Source organism: Myiozetetes cayanensis, unplaced genomic scaffold, assembly GCF_022539395.1.
Source record: "Myiozetetes cayanensis isolate MyiCay16 unplaced genomic scaffold, myiCay2020 scf13, whole genome shotgun sequence".
In the NCBI taxonomy this organism is placed as follows: Eukaryota; Metazoa; Chordata; class Aves; order Passeriformes; family Tyrannidae; genus Myiozetetes; species Myiozetetes cayanensis.
Genome location: NW_026086937.1, coordinates 21,963,920 through 21,981,019, shown reverse-complemented (window position 1 = coordinate 21,981,019; position 17,100 = coordinate 21,963,920). Strand labels below are relative to the sequence as shown.

The 17,100-nt window shown below is 52.7% G+C and overlaps 1 protein-coding gene across 2 annotated transcripts in view; it reads left to right on the top strand.

The window, feature by feature from the left end:
* SCHIP1 (schwannomin interacting protein 1) overlaps positions 1-17,100 on the top strand; it is a 49,491-nt gene that overhangs the window by 28,040 nt on the left and 4,351 nt on the right. Inside the window, exons 1-2 of one of the 2 annotated variants that reach the window (XM_050308735.1) lie at positions 4,986-5,131; positions 15,565-15,683. In XM_050308735.1, coding sequence (XP_050164692.1) covers positions 5,102-5,131; positions 15,565-15,683 — 149 coding nt within the window. In that variant the 5' untranslated portion in view covers positions 4,986-5,101. Of the gene's footprint in view, positions 1-4,985; positions 5,132-15,564; positions 15,684-17,100 lie in introns of those variants that run through there. The other variant, XM_050308734.1, reaches the window with a different exon arrangement.

The following is a 17,100-nucleotide window of genomic DNA, read 5'->3' as shown; positions in this document are numbered from 1 at the left end:
GGCAGGATAATCCCATCCCCACCCCAGATGTTGCCCCCTGGCTCCCGTGGGGTCAGAGCCCTGTTTATGAGTGATAACTCAGCCCCTCATCCTTGCTGTGGGGTGGAATGAGTGCAGCACGCTAAAAAAATGAATTAATCACCTGTATTTAAATGCAGGTTGTGCTGCTCTGCCTGCCTGGAGTTCCAGGGATTTTGCCACAATTAAAAGGGCTTAATATTTCAGCCAGAAATTACTTTTGGCCCCAGACCAGTGGCTTAGTAGTTCCCAAGTGCTGGGCATGGGATGTGGGATTTCTGTACCTGCCTCCAACTCAGCAACACTTCCACATAATTCCTGGGGAAAATCTCTCTCTTGTCAGGCCATTTTTTCCCTCTTCTCTCTTACTCATGGAAAAACATATTAATTCTCTCTGCTGCTGTTCAAATGGAGCCAGAGCAGCTTTATTTTTTTTTTTTAAATGTCTTTTCAAATTTAATATCTGAAAAAGGAAAATAAGTAAAATAAGTGGGGGAGGAAGGATAGAGGGGGGACTTGTCTGTGAGCTGCGTGTGCTGACCGTGGATTTGAAAACACGGAACTGGGTTATTAGGGCAGTGAAAAACTCCCATTAAATTTGATATCAAAGAGATCAGATGGAGATGTTCCTCACAGCTCGCACTTGTAACGATTTTTAGTTATTCTGTGTCAATATTTATAAAGCTGCAGCTCTCTGGGAATATTTCATGGAAGATTTCAGATGGTTTGGGGAGCTGATGGGTATCAGAATTCTTCACCATTCTTCAAATGGTTTGGGTTGAAAGGACCTTCAAGATTATCTAGTCCCAAACCCCTTCCACTACTGAATATATGAATTATGTATTTTTAGCCTAATCTGCTGGTCCCCCTGTTCTCTTCTAGGGACAGTTGTAAAGGTGCTGCTTGGAAAGGACTCCAGAAACCTCCAGGGAAGTCAAAGGGGCATGGAAAAGGGAAGGACATTGGGTTCTTAAATCACTGGAGGTTTATCCTCTCATAGGGCAGAGTAACACAACCAAAATGATGGAAAACCCCTCAGCATCAGCTTCCTTAAATAAAAAAGTAATAGTCTCAACCATTATCCACGGGTGTAATCCAAACAAATACTCCCCTTTCAAGCAGATGTCGAGTATTAACTGATTAAAAATAATCTCTTTTCTCTTTATTTTTCTTGCTGGATTTAAACCCTGGGAAAGCTTTAGCTTGGCTTAGAGAGGAGCTAAATCCATCACTCCCAGGAAATCATCAGCAACTAAAGCTGAAATCCTGGGATGCTGTGCTTAATTCCTGGTTCCCTGCGAGCTTGTTGTGTTTGGGCAAGTCCAGGGGCTCGGGGTCAGCAGGAGCATCTCCCTGTGCTGGGGTGGGGTGTTGTCCCAGAGGAGGCCACGGAGATGTTCCAAGGGCTGGAGCCCCTCTGGAACAGCCTGGGAGAGCTGGGGGGTTCACCTGGAGAAGGGAAGGATCCAGGGAGACCTGAGAGCCCCTTGCAGGGCCTAAAGGGGCTCCAGGAGAGCTGGAGAGGGACTGGGGACAAGGGGTGGAGGGACAACCTGGGCTAGTGGAAGATGTCCCTGCCCATGGCAGGGGTTTGGGACTAGATAATCTCTAAGGTCCCTTCCAACCCAAGCCATTCTGTGATTCTATGACAATCAAACCAGTATTTTCCCAGGTGTTCAGCTCCTCCCTCGTTTTTCCCTGCTTACACGTTTATTTTGAGACTTGGGAAAGAAAAAAAACCCAAAACTTTAAAAAAAAAAAGTGCCTGTTAATTCAGCCTGGCTTTTGTAGGAGCCAGATGGGTTGGCCAATCCCAGCCTGAAAAATAAACTTCCCCACCTGATAAGGGCCCCTGGAGGGATGACTGTGGGGCGGGAAAACCTTTGTGGTGTTTCCCTGGGAGAGCAGGAATGCCGGGTCCCTCCTGCCCTTTTCCTTCCCCTCCCAGAACCGCTGGAGAGGGCAGGGCTGTGTCGGTCCCCGCAGCTGGCGGGGTTTAGGCACAGAGCACGACACGTGTGTGTAAAAATAAACGTGTGGGACAGTGAGAAATGAGAAACACGTCAGGAAAAGGGCTGGCTGCGGCTTCCCTGTGAGTAATCCGGGCTGCTTCCCTTCCCTTCCTCTCCCTTCCCTCCCCTCCCACGGCTGCCCTCTCTCCCCGGCGCTGGGAACGGGAGGGTTTGGCTTCGATTCGCGGCTTTATTCTTTGGAAGGAGCGTTTTCCCCGGCGGGAACGATGATGGGAGGGCTGATAACCTCGGCGTGTTCCTCCCTCTGCCCCGTTAATGATTTCCTTGGACCTGGGGCAGAGGTGCAGCAGCCAGGGAGAGCAGGAGGTTGGGACGGGGGCAGGCAGGGACAGCCTGCCAGGAGGGGGGAATTCTGCTTGCCTTTGCCTCCCTGGAAACAGGGACAGCACTTGGGATGTGCCAGGAAGCTTAAAAAAAAAAAAAAATCCTAAATATATGTGCAGAGAATCAGAAATTACCTGTTTTTCCTCCAGAATTGGAGATTCCAGGTGCTTTCTCCTTCTGCAGGTGGATAATTAATGAAATCCTGTTGTTCACTGCGAGATTTTGAGTGTCTGGGAAAGCTGTGTGGTTTTGATCTGTGTGTCCCTGGGGAACAGGAGCAGGGATGCTGCTGCCTGTGCCACGGGATGGAATTCCTTGTGTCCTGGTACCCCCTGGGTTTCTCTGCCCAGCTCAGAAGGGGCTGTTGGGGGTCCCAGGGGGTCTCCTGGGGCTTCCCACCGGGCTGTGACTCCAAGGATGTCAGCAGCACGTGCTCCCTGCCTTCCTCCAGCAGCAGTTTCCCAGTGACCCAGCTGGAGAGCTGCCAGGAGGGAGCCTTTCACTGGGTGTAATCACTCCCTGCTGTAATTACTGCCTGCCTTCCCACCTCATTTCTGCAGGGATAATGCAAACGGATCCGGGGCAGAGGAGCAAATCCAGAGGCTGAGGATAATCCCAGGCCCTTTGCACCTCCATCCCAGGCTCATCCTGGAGGGAAGAGCTGCAGACAGGTGGCTGTGCTGGGAACGTGGCTCTCTCTCTGGGGCCATTTTCCCAAAGGAATCAGCTGTTAAATATCTTGGGAGGGTTCACCCCGTGCCTCACCAGCCCTGGGCATGGGGAGGCTGGTGCAGACCCCACTGGGCTCAGCTCTGAGTCACCACTGTTATAGATAGACCAGCACGTGGGAAGTGTGTGGGGGGAATATTTGGGGGAGTTTTCCTTGTGATGCACAAAACAAATGGCATTAGAGTTTATGTAATGCAGGGAGCTGCTTTTAGCTCGCCACAGATGCTTCTCCAAAGCAGGCCCAAGGTTATACAGTATATTTAATTTATATTTATTTTATTATCTATACTGTATTTAAAACTGTTTTGTTTTGTTTTGGGGGTTTCGTTTGTTTGTTTGCTTTTAATTCTATTTTAACGTTTGGAAACAGCACCACATGTTCTATTACCAAGGTAGTTGAATGGGATTCTGTGCAGTAAAAACCAGGCATGTCTTCATCCTCTCTTAGAAACTCATGCAGAATATATTATTTTTTTTTCTTTTCAAAGGAAATATCTATTCTTTTTTTGGAAAGCCATCCCTCTGTAGGGCACAGGGCACTGTGGAGGAGGGTCTGGGGCTTCTCTCCATCTGTGTCCCAGCTGCACAAGGACTCTGGGGACTCTCCATCCACCCACCCACGGCTGCTGCAGCCTGTTTGTGCTGGTGGGAAACTGGGAGAGCTGGAAAAGCTGGGGCAGAGCGATGATCCTACAAAGGCCTTTTTTTTTTTTTTTCTAGAGGCACATCTGGTGTGGGGAATCAAATCTGAGCTGCTCTGCGAGCAAGTGTGTCTGGATTTCACAGTCATGTGCGTCCCTGCAGCTGTGACTGGCAGCAGGATAAAGCACTATTTGCCTAAGGGAGGGAGGGCAAGGCCTGGAATTCCTGCTAGTGGTAACCAAAGGGGCTGGTGCCTGCCCGGGTGAGAGTGCCCAGTGCATGGGGTGAGACACCCTGTCACTCTCTGGGTGTTTTTGTGCCCCTTGGATGGGCTGTGTCCAGCCAAAATTAGGGCTTGGACATGAGACTTGCTGTGTCCTCGTCCCCAGCCATGGCCAGGGCCAGAACAGCCCCAAACTCTTGTGAACTGGGGCTGTGGGGGTTCGTGTTGAGGTTGGAAAAGACCTCCCAGATCATCAGTTCCAATCTTTGAACACCTCCAAGCCCACTAAACTATATTGGGAAGGATCCACTTGTTTTTTGAGCACTTCCAGGGACGGTGACTCCACCAGCTCCCTGGGAACGTGTTCCAGTGCTTCACCACTCCTTCAGTGAAGTCATTTTTCCTGATATCCAACCTGAACTTCTCCAGGCTCAACCTGGGGCCGTTTCCCCTTGTCCCGTGGATTTCCCTGGACCCAAAGCGGGTCGGGTGTGGGGTGGGGGCCCGGCCCAGGTGGGTGCTGTGGCAGAGCTGCCGTTCCCTCGCTGCGGGCTGCAGAAGGTATAAATAGCCGGGAATGTAGGGCAGAGCCTCTCCCAGCAAATCCTGCACCGGATTTCTGTGGCAGGAGGCAGCAGGAAGGTGTCTGTTCACTCTTACCGGAGGTGTCTTCGGGCAGCCGGTGCCTCGCACTGCGATCCACCCGTCTATCCATCCATCCATCCATCCACCCATCCATCACCCGCGGGGCCGCTCCCGCAGCCCGGGCGCTTCGCGGGGAGCCGCAGCATCGCCCGGGGGTGTTTGGAGGGGATGTTTAGGGAGCCTTTCCCATAGCGCAGTGGCCGGGGCGGGTGTTCGGGTGGTTTTTCCCCCCTCTCCCCTTGGAGGGTCGCGGCTTTCCCGGCCCTGCCCGGCCCCCCCCGCGCTGCGTGTGCGGGCGGAGGCGGGACCGGCCGCGGCCCCCCCGCGCTCCCCGGGGCCGCTGCGCAGGCGGAGCAGCGCGGCCGCATCCATCTTACCGGCTGGCCAGGGCTGCAGCCTCCTCCTCCCCGGCCTCCTCCTCCTCCTCCTCCCCCGCCGGGGCTGCGGGCGCTGCCGGCGGGGCGGCAGCGGCGGATGATGCACCGAGATGGTTCACCAGGAAAATTGCTCCTACCAGGTAAGGAGAGCGCGACCTGGACCCCCCCGGCCCCGAGCAGCACCCCCAGCCCCGTTCTAGCCGGGGGGGCTCGGGGGCTGCGGCTTGGCAGCGTGGGCTCCGGCCTCGCCTCTCCCCGGGGCTCGCCGGAGCAGCCACGGGGCTTTTGTGCTCGCCGTGTGATGCTCGGGGGCGCAGCGGGGTCGGGGATGCTCTGCCGACATCCCTCTGCCTGCCTGCACCCCACTCCTTGCCTGCATCCCTCCGCCTGCATCCCGCTCGCTGCCTGCATCCCGCTCCCTGCCTGCATCCCGCTCCCTGCCTGCATCCCTTCCTGCCTGGATGGAGCCGCTCCCTGCGGGTTCGCGCTCCCGGAGCTGCCGCAGGAGAGTGATGTCAGTTTTCGAGCAGAATATCATTTCCTGCGCTTCCCACACTGATCCAGGCGGCAGAGCTGCCCCGCAGGATGGGTATTGTCGGGCTGCAGCCCGCTCGTGGGTCGTGGTTTCTGCTAAATAATCTCCGTAAGAACTGGTGTTGGTTTTGGGGGATGGGAATTGCTGCGTCTGAGCATCCACCACGGCCGCCCCCACCCCTGGGGGGTGGGAGGTCCCTGGGGCCGTGGGGGCGGCAGCACCGACCCCGCGTTTGGGGAGCATCAGGATTATTTTAGTGGGGCGAGTGAGAGTTGGGATGGGCTGTTGTTGTGGCTTCGTTTCCCTCTGAAGAGAGGGTGGGTGTTGGTGGGTGCACCTGCCCGGGAAAGGGCGCGTTTAGGGGCTCGATGGCTCGTTTAGGGGCTCGATGGCACAGGCGGATTATTAAAGGCACAAATATCTGTCCCCCCGCCACGGCGATGCTGAGAAATGCGTTTTCCTGTGTGCATCCAGTGTTGTTTTGCAAAACACCCATTCCCAGGAATTCCCAGCTGGAATTCCTGGACCCTCAGCAAACAGGGCCTTGCCCAGCGCACCACCTTATCCTGGTTTTCCCACCCCCACCTCATTTTAGTCAAACTTCACTCTGTGTTTCACAACAAAACGCCTCACACTGCAAAATGCATCAGAAAGGGAAAATACACAAAACATTTGTATGTGCAGACAGAAGAGCTGAAAGGGTTTTTTCACGGAATATTTTCAGCCTAGCAAATGCTTCTGGAAGTGAATTTCTATTTTTAGCTGCTTTAGGAAAAAAAAGAAAAAAAAACAAAAACTGAGTTGTGGGGGGTTTTTTTCAGCCTCCCTTTTAGGGGAGCTGCTTTCCCTGCAGCTCCGAGCCTGTTGCTCTGGATAAATGGTGCCATTGTTTGGGAGCAGCGGATGTTTTCCCAGCATACTCGGGTTAAAGGTTGGGCATTGTTTCCCGGGTGGAAGCTGGGCCGTGGTGGTGGGCGAGGGGTGATGATGGTGATGATGATGATGATGGTGGTGATGATGATGCTGAGCTGCGGCACCGGCCTGGCCAGGATCCCTGTGTGCTCATGCACTGGCTCTATCTGCAGTGCTGCTGCTTCGCTCTGCTCTCCTCCCCTGCTTGTTTATGGGTTGGTTCCTCTCCTCCAAACCAGTAAATATCAGAGTGAAACCAGCCAGAAAACACAGAAATCCGAGGAGAAAAAAAAAAAAATCCATGTCTTCATATACAATCTGTTTCCAACCCTTCCTCTGAGATTAGGAGCAACCCCAGCCCCCTCCCAAAGCCATTATCCCAAAGGCAGGGTTCTAATCCTTTTGTGGCTGGCAATCCCGGGTTTGGGATCAGCCTGGAAGCCAGCAGTGATGGGATTTTGGTGGCTGCCTGCCCCCGGGGGGAGGAGGTGGCAGTGTGTGATCTGCTCCCCTCCTCGCTTTGAAGCTGCTAAATAAACGAAAAACAAATCAAAGGGAGCAGTGAGGCAGCGCATGGGAAAACTTGGGAACGTGTTTGTTTTGAAGGAATTCGGCAGAAAAACTCTGGTGACACCAGATCACAGCTGGGACGCCGGATCTGGGGCAGGGAGGGTGCTGGGGATGGGGCAGGTGCTGAGGAAGAGGAGGCAGTTTGTGTTGTGTGCCCCCAAATCCCTCCATCCCTCCATAAATGAGCTGCCACTGCTGCTCTGGGAAGTGCAGGTGGGCCCTCCTGGGGGTTTGGATGTGGCTAAAGGCAGGTGGATTGCTTAAATTTAGGCCAGATCTTCCCTGCTGTGTCTGTCCCAGCATCTTTCCTATGACCACGTCCTGGAGTCTCACAGGCTGCTGCTCTCTCCGTGCCGTGGATTTCTCTCTGAGCTGTGTCTCTTTTCCTGTTTATACCCCTTTATTTCCCCGTGTCAAGCAGTTGGCTTAGGGCTCTGCAATTCCTCCTGCAGCTTGACCAGAAAACCATCAGCTCGTGCACGTTGAGGGGGTGTTTTGTGAGGTGCAGGACGAAAGTCCAGCCTGCAAATCCAGGCTTTGACATGGAACTAGAAGGTTTTATTTGGCTGTGTGGATCAGCTGGGCTTTGCTGGCCCACAGCCTCAGCCAGGGCTTCGCTTTGCTTTGTAAATGTGTATTTTCAGCCCTGCCTGACGGATCCATCTCTGCCCAGAGCAGGACTGGGCTCTGCAGGCTCTTTATCCACGTTCTTCGTCGCTGTTTGACGAGTGGGCGATGATGTGTCTGAAACATCTCCTTGGGTTGGTTTCTCAATTTCTCCTTTAAAAGCAGACAACCCCCCCCACCCAGCATCCAGTGCCTGTGCCTGAGACAGGCAGTTGCCTGTGGGAACAGGGTTTGGCTCCGTGCTCTGGCACCAGTCAGGGGCTGAGGTATCTGCTTGGCGGCTCAGTCGCTCGGGAGATGTTTCCAGGCTCCACACGTGCGAAGAAAATTAACAAGAAAACGAGATCTGAGGAGAAGGATGAGATTTTATTGGGTTAGAAATCGCTTCTGAGGTGGGTCAGAGAGGGCGTGGTGTGCCCTGCTCGGGCCCTGAGGGTTTTCCTGGGATGTGGTTTGGGGGCAGGCAGCGGGATTGGCTCTGCTTGGGTGCTTTTCTTGAGAGGGGTCTGTTGGAAGGATCTGTGTCAGGGGGGTGCTGGTGTTCCTATGGATTAGGAGGTGCTGGTGGTGTTGCAGGTCAGGCTGGGTGCCCCAGGGATGGAGCAGGCAAGGCTGGGTGGCACCCACCACTCCCAGGTGGTGAATAGAAATGAATCCATAAAATTCACAATCTTAAAATATGAAGGCCTCATTGAAAGGAAAGGAAAGGAAAAAGGAAAGGGGAAAAGGAAAGGAAAGGAAAAAGAGAGAGAAAAAAAAGAAAAAGAAAAGAGAAAAAAAGGAAGAGAAAAGAAAAGAATGGGGTGTTTTATTAGGTTGCTTTTGTTTGATCTCTGTAGGGTTTTGTAGGCTGTGGAAATGCCAGGCTGTCATCACGTTTTTCATTAAAGTGAGTGCAAATTCTGAGGGCAGAATGTAACCCCAAGAGACAGGCCTGGGAGAAAAACCTCAGATGCCATGAAAACCCAGTGTGGAGCACTGGGAAAGCTGCTGGCCTGGCCCCCTGCCCGTGGCTGCCCGTGGAGGGATGCACAGCCTGGTACAGCTGAGGAACCCCCGTGCCACTGCCCCTGCATCCCAAAGCAGTGACAATGAAATAAGGCCTTTGTCACAGAGATGTGAGGCTGGAGGGCCTTGGTGAGACAGAGATCCACAAAAAAGCTCTGCAGCGTGGGTGGAGAGCGCTTGGAGTGTGTGAAAGCTCAGGGAAGCAGCACCAGAGGGAGGGCTTGGTCCTGCTCATCCCAAAGTTTGCAGGGCCTTGGGCTTTGCACTGTGCTGGAAGGATGCTGTGCTGGGAATGGGACTCTTCAGAGGAGTTTTATTCCAGCATTTACATTAAAATAAATGTTTTGTGAGGTAGAATCATAGGATCACAGACTTGGGTTGGATTGGGAGGGACCTCAAAGCCCATCCAGTTCCACCCCCTGTCATGGGCAGGGACACCTTCCACCAGCCCAGGCTGCTCCAACCTGGCCTTGGACACTTCCAGGGATCCAGGGACAGCCACAGCTTCTCTGGGCAACCTGTGCCAGGGCCTGCCCACCCTCCCAGCCAGGAATTCCTTCCCAATATCCCACCTAACCCTGCTCTCAGTTTAAAACCATTCCCACCTTGTCCTGTCACTCCATGCTCTTGTAAACAGCCTCTCTCCAACAGTTCTGGCAACTTGAGATTTCCATGAACCTGGAATCCACCTCCATACCCTGGCCCAGGTACCCCAAGGCCATGAACACTGTTTTTCCAGGGAATGGGCTCAGAGGGCTTTCACTGAAATGTGCTGGGAATTCAGGGATTTCCTCTCCTGACTCAGTATCCAGAGGTGTTTGGGAGCTGATCCCAAACAGGAACGGGGGTGATTCCTCCCCCAGTGGAGTCCACCCCAGCGTGGAGGGGGTTTTATTGACTCAAGCAACATGACAAACGCACAGCAGAGTTAAATTTAGCTGCTTCCCTGTCCACAAGCAACCCAGGCATGTTTAAAGCACATAAAACTTGATGTGTCCTATTTCCCAACCTCACTTGAGGACGACTCGAGTGCTGCCATCCCCATCCTGAGTGTTCCCCGTGGCTCTGGCTCCCCGTGCTTCCCTCCCTCAGGGACACCTCAGCTGACCTGCTCCAGATCTGCCTGTTCTGAGCTTTCCCTCGGTGCTATAAAAGGAAAAGCAGGCTCTGTCCCCCTCCAGCATCGCTGCTGGAGGAGCTGCCCTGGTGGCTGTGCCCGTGGAGAGCGGTTTCCTTCTGGTGGGATCTGTGTGTGAGGACCCCACGGACAGTGATGCCAGCATGGAGTGCTGGAGTGTTGCTCCCATCCTCCTTTTTTGGGGTTGTTTTCAAGCAGACACAGTGGCCACAGTGCAGCAGGTGGGGAAGGGGCTGGGCAGCAAAGGGTCTGATCCCTGAGCTGAAACGACCCCAGAATTCATTTCTCTCGTGGTTTTGGTATCCAGAATTGAACTTGGCTGTGTCTCTGCTGGTGGGGCAGGGTTGGGTCTGGTCCTGGCACCGAGGAGGGCACCAGATGTACCTCAGCAGTGGTTACAGGGGCTCCAAGCTGGGCTTCTTAAGCAGCCTGGGTTTTCTCCCGTTGCCTGGAATGAGGCAGCTGCTGGAAGCAGGATTTTCACAGGAGATTGGGACCAGCTCTGTGGGATCAGCTCAGATCAGCAAAGCTGGCCCTGGAGCATCCCAGGGCAGGGCAGAGCGGGGCTGGCCTGAAACCTGGAATGGGGGATAAAATATCCTGAAAACTGCAGGTGAAAAGGGCTGGATACACTTTTGGTTGTGCCCCTTCCTGCCCTTAGGGGTGGCTTTGCTGCCAGGTTGCAGAGGGGTGGCTTGGTGGGTACCAGGGGCACAGCAGGGCTGGGCTCAGCCTCTCAGCCAGCTGGGAAGGAGGCACTGGAACATCCCCCTCGGATGGCTGAGGGCAGGATGATGCAGGGACTGGTCACAAGTGCAGGCTGGTGCTCCTGACCACCACATCCTTCCCCCTGGGCTATGACATTCCTTATTGTCTGCCATTTATTGTGTCAGGATTCATCCTCCCCCGGCCCGGAGAGGAAGTTAATTTAGCAACAGCAGGAAAGGACACAATGACTCAGTGGTGGAGGGGAACTAAAAATAATGAAATATCCAGAGAACCACTTTGTTTCTCTTGGGAATTACTGTTACAAAGCACCATCCGGGGACAGGAGTGGAATTAAACATTTATTATTGCTGTTTTTTCCTGGAAATTCCGAGTAGACTAATGCTGGGATGCATAATTTGTGTGTTGTTAGAGCTGGTAATTTACCTGGAGTGTGCATTTCGGGTGACATGACGTCAGCATGACATGGATATATTATTAAACACGTAAGCACTGTAGGGAAATTGAAATTACTAAGTTGTTGTGCCGTTGTGTGGCACCAGGAATGAGGACTTTCGTTGCTGGGGGGCCACATTTTGAGGATCCCTGGGAAACTGTGGCGTAAATTCCACCTTGTAAGGATTCCCTGGAGGAATGCCTGCCCCAAGCTCACCCCAGCTGATCCAGGTGTTGGGATCTCAGCGGGGAGAGCGGGATTTCTGCAGCTGGGGCTCAGTGGCTCGGGACCACCGGGCTTGTATCCCGGGAATTTACTGGGATAACTCCCACAGTGAAAACCCCGGGAGAAAGCCCCTTCCTCCTGGCTGGGGCTGCTGTGCTGCCAGGCTTGGCTTTTGACATCAGACACCGGGTTTTTTCCTGCCCTTGTGTAGCCGGGGAAGGCTCGGGGCTATTTTTATCCGGCGCTGGCAGTGGCTGGAGGAGGACGCGGCTTCCCTGGCCGGGACAGCCTTCGCCTCCCTCCCATCGGCTGCCTGGGGCTCCGTGACTTTATTTGGGAATAGCAAGGTGCTCTGGAACAGCCGGGAAGGGAGAGGTGCTGGAGAGGCATCCCGGGCCGGGGGCAGGGGGGCTGCAGCGGGTCCTGGCTCTGGAGCCAGCGCCTCGTCCCGTGGAAGAGCCGAGCAAGGACGGAGATGCCCCGTTGTTGTTGTTGTTGCCACGTGAGGAGCCGGCAGCGAAGGAGATGAGTCGGGAGGGTGGCGATGGAATGGGTGACGTCATCAGGAAAGCAGCTGCACCGGCCGGGGAGGGGAGTTATAAAAAGGTAAGGGACCAAAAGAGCCTTTGTCTGCCCACAGGAGCCCTCTCGGCAGGAGGGCACCCACGGAATGCTGCCCTGCACCCTGCCCAGGGCCATGGGATTCTGCCCTACACCCTCCCAGGGCCATGGGATTCTGCCCTACACCCTCCCAGGGCCATGGGATTCTGCCCAACACCCTCCCAGGGCCATGGGATTCTGCTCTACACCCTGCCAGGGCCAGGGGATTCTGCTCTACACCCTCCCAGGGCCATGGGATTCAGGGGCTGGAGCAGAGGAGTGCTCCAAGGTGTTTAATGCCCTGACACAGGGCAGCAAAACTTCCTCTCCCTCTGCCTTTCCATATCTTTGTGATGGAGAAAATGTAAGGAGATGTTTCCATCTCGTACCTCGAGACCCTCGGGATTTTAGGGCTCTTTGCCACGTGGCTTGAGACGTGTAGGTTTGACTTGGGTTTGTGTTCACCACTAAATCCCCTGTGGAGGGAAAGGAGATAAAAACACGTGTTGAGGGGTTGTAATTTCTGTTTGTAAATCCAGTAACAGCCCTTGTGCTTTGCAGAGATAAAATAAGGCACTGCCTATGGCTCTGGAGCTTTAAATATAGTCATTGTCCAGGGCTGGGAATGACAGAGCCCAGCAAAAATAGCCCTGGTGGCCTGGCTGGGTGTCCCAGAGCTCCTGCACAGGGCCAGGCAGGGGCTGTGCACCCTGTTTGGTGCTGGGGGTGGGTGGGAAGGGATTCTCCCCCTCTGCTCCACTTCCATGAGAGCCTCCAGCTCGGGGGTCTCCAGCACAAGAAGGATGTGGAGCTGCTGGAGAGAATCCAGAGGTGGTCATGGAGCTGCTCCAAGGGCTGGAGCCCCTCTGCTCTGGAGCCAGGCTGGGAGAGCTGGGAAGGTTCACCTGGAGAAGAGAAAGCTCCAGGGAGACCTGAGAGTCCCTTGCAGGGCCTAAAGGGGCTCCAGGAGAGCTGGAGAGGGACTGGGGACAAGGCCTGGAGGGGCAGGACAAGGAGGAATGGGTTCCCAGTGCCAGAGGGCAGGGATAGATGGGATATTGGGAAGGAATTACTGGCTGTGAGGGTGGGCAGGCCCTGGCACAGGGTGCCCAGAAAAGCTGTGGCTGCCCCTGGATCCCTGGAAGTGTCCAAGGCCAGGTTGGATGGGCCTGGAGCAACCTGGGCTGGTGGAAGGTGTCCCTGCCCGTGGCAGGGGTAGGACTGGATGGACTTTTAGGTTCTTTCCAACCCAAGCCATGCAAGGATTCTCAGATATGTTGGATAAATTCGGGCTCTCACCCAAAGCTGGTGGGTTTTTGGTGTCCCAGCGTGCTGGGGACGGGTTGGCTGCTGGCAGGGGTTGGAGCTGGTGGTGCAGAGCACACATGGTTGTGAATAATCTGCAAACACCAACGAGGTGATGGAAATAGGTGGACAAACAGCAATAACTACAGCAGGTGCCGGGGCTGGGACTGCTGGAGCCACTGTGGGAGCAGCCAAACCTCTCCCTGTCCTGGGATGCTGCAGAAAACCTTCCACAGCCACGACCTGACGTTGTGTTTTCATTGCTGGGCTTGAACAAAGGTGGCCACTGACCTTCCCAAGGGGAAGTTCAAGGGTAAGAAGGAAAACATCCGCCCCAGATTGTTTGGCCTTAAAAATAAACCACAGCTTTTTGTTTCCAATCATTATGTGAACTGAATTGTCGGCCCCCTCTTGCAGAAATGCCTGTTTGTTTTTTGATGGAGTGCCAAAATACACATTTAAATAACACTAGGTGATGTTTTCCTTCTTATTACCTTTGAAATTCGAGTATTTGTCCCATTATTTTGATACACCAGGAGAGTATATTTGATAGGCAGAAAAACTCGGGCCATTTCCCCTCTGGGTTTATGGTTTTCCATCCCCAGCTCTGGGTATCAATGCAGCTGTCAGGTAATTTATCCAAAGCCTAAAGTCCAGTTCCCTCAGGTATATTCTATTCCTTAGTAACTGCTCCCTATTTTATAATAACAAATAGGACTCTTGGTTCCTTTATGGTCATTAGCCCGTGCCTGGCTTAGAAAATGGGATATTCCCAGCTCGGTGCTGGGAGCAGAGTTATTTAGAATCCTCAGTAATGACCTGGTGGGGAAAGCAAACTGCACATTGATTAAATGGACAGATGTCAGACTGGGAGCAGCTGGGCCTGGTGGGAGATGGAGCAAAAATTAAACAAAAAAAAAAAAAAAGAGATTTGGAGGCACGGCCCCATCTGAAAGGAGGACATTTGTGTCACTCTGCCCGTGGGTCTGTGTGTTTGGGTGCAAAAAGGGCAGGGTTTGGTGCACAGGTGGGGCTGCTGCTGGGGAGGGAGCGGCCCCAGCTGGTGTGGAGGCTGGGCAGGAGGAGGTGGGGATGTGCTGTGGGCTTGGGATTTCTGCTGGAGCACAGGGAAAGCGGAGAGAGGTGGGAAGATGTGGGAGAGGCTCGTGTGAGCTGGAGAAAGGGAGGCTGAGCATGCAGGACCTGATGAAATATTGATGCAGTGAGACAGCCACGGGCATCCCGAGATGGGCAGCAGCCTCCTCCCTCTGCTTGCAGCCCATTAAAACAATATTTGCCCTCGTTTTTCTTCCATTTTCTCCCTGTGCTGCCTCCCCCTGTTTTGAATTCTAAGTCTGCCTCGGTGTGACTGAGGCATCGATTATGGAAACCTGAAAAAACAAAGTACAGGAGGACAGCTGAGTGGGGTCCAGGTGGGGCTTCAGAAACCTGGAGCTGAACCAAAACCTCGAGACCACCTGGTGTCAGGGGGTTTATTTTTATTATTTGGAGTATTTTAAATAAAAGCAGTTGGCTTATAAACAAAGTATGTATTTTGGTAAGGGATTGACAGCATAATGGGCAGTGTGATAATGTAGGTAATCAACTCTGGAGTTGGAATTAAACTGTTGGTTATTTTAAGTTGATAATTTGCATCTTTTTTGCACTTCCTCATATCAAAAAGGTGCTGCTTCATTTTTCCCTTAGGTGAAATCTGGGCAGCACAGTTAACATTAATTAACACCATGGAAGCAGCCCAGACTTGCCTGCTCTGTTTTCTTTTGTTGTGTATGAAGTGTTATTTTAAAATGAAAGGTTTGAAGGCTCTGAAATGTTCCTTCTATCAATAACTTTCTGCCTTGTATGGATTTGTTGTCAGCGTGGGCACATCCTCCATCAGTGACAGACACCAGGAGAGACTGAGGCTGATTTCAAATCTGGATCTGTGATTGCATTTGTTGCACGTTGATTACGCAGTTGTCTCCATAATTATTGATGGGTGATTAATTTCAAATCCCTGTGTTGATTGTTATTAAAAACCCATATACACGTATATATATATATATATACACAGTTTTAAAATGTATTTTGTAAACACATTTAGTGGATAATTTGATGACAGTGGTTAAAAATACATCTTTAAGCACGCTGGTTTGGAGGCTGCTCAGGGAAGTGGAAGATGCTGGAGGTGCAGGTGTGGCCTGTGTGGATGTGGGTACAGATATTGCTGTGTATATTAGGGATAAACAGATACATCTCCATCAGCATGTCCCATGGCAGGAGGGCTGGAGCTGGGTGATCTTTAAGGTCCCTTCCAACCCAAACCACTCCACCATCCTCTGTGGGTAGAGGGATGCAGATGGGCTGTGGTGGGAATGCTTGGGGAACATTGGGCATCGAGAGCGTGGTGGTGGGGCTGGTGGGACAGCCCTCCTTCCTGTGCCCTCCCTGACCAGCAGCTTCACCTTTCCTCGTGTCTCCTCCCTCCCAGGCCCAGAAGAATGAGCGGGAGTCCATCAGGCAGAAGTTGGCCCTGGGCAGCTTCTTCGACGATGGCCCAGGACTCTACACCAGCTGCAGCAAGAGCGGCAAGCCCAGCCTGTCCTCCCGGTAAGGCACCGACCTCGCAGCCCAGAACCTCCCTGGAGCCTGGGAAAGGGGACATTCCTCCAGGGGGACATCCCAAAACCTTCCCTCAGTGTTTGCTTTCAGCCATATCCCTGAGTTTTCCTTGGTTTAGAACAACGCCTTGTCCCCAAACACGGTTGTATGTTTTGTAAATAGTTGTAAAAAATATGCTAAAATACTAATTTAAAACTGGGTAGAAGAGACATTTGGATGCTCAGGGGGTAAAGCAAATAAGATTAAGTTACCTGAGTTAGGTTTCCTTCAGATTTTTTTATGATTTGGAACAGGTTGCCCAGAGAAGCTGTGGCTGCCCCTGGATCCCTGGGAGTGTCCCAGGCCAGGTTGGAGCCACCTGGGCTGGTGGAAGTGTCCCTGCCCGTGGCAGAGGGTGGAACAGGATGGTTTTTAAGGTCCCTTTGACACAAATGATTCTGTGATTCTGTGGTCCCACTGTTCCACCAGTGCTGGATTCAGTTCATCTGGGCCTGCCCAGGGAGGTTTGGAGTCCCCATCCCTGGAGGTGTCCAAGGAAGGACTGGATGTGGCACTCAGTGCTCTGGGCTGGGGGACAAGGTGGGGATGGAGCACAGGGGGGACTCAATGATCTTGGAGATCTTTTCCAACCTAAATGAACCTGTGATTTATGCACAGAAAGTGGCAGAGAATGAAAAACAATAAGCTTTAACATTATTTCCTGCCCCCTCTTCACCCCCACAAGCTCTGTTTCCAGACGTGGCTCCATCCCCGGAGCTGCCACCCTTCACTCATCCTGCCTTTTGAAATGTCTGCATCCAATCTGCTCCAGGAAGGCTTGTTTGGGCTCAGCTGCTGGGGGTGAGCAGGGCAGCATCAGACACCCCTGTGCTGGGAGGGAAGCTCTGCCTGTTGCCCTGGTGTGGGAGGAGCAGGGAGCCTGGAAGAGGCAGCAGGAACATTGCTATTCCAGCAGAGGGGTGCAGCTGGGAAATTAAATCGAACTGGGAGTCATCTGAAAGGGAAAACAGCTTTGCTGTGTAGTTACAGCTGAGCCAGGAGCCACCGTCGTGTAATTAGAGCGCAGGGCTAATTAACACAGCCAGGAGGGTCTGGCAGCTGGGCCACCACAAGTCACCAGCTGTACCTGAAGGCTTTGGGGTGACATGAATATTTATGGGTCAGGCAGAGGGTTAGGATTGTCTGGTGCAGGAGCTACAGGGACCTCTGCAGGATCGTTGCTCCCATATTTACATACAGAATTATAGAATAAAATTATAGAAGTTATATATATATATATATATATAAAATTTTAATATATTATTTTATACGTGCATGTATAATTGTGTATATAATTTTATATTATTTTGTTTATATAATTAATATATATAAAAATTATTATTAATGCTAGGAAAGAATCTACATA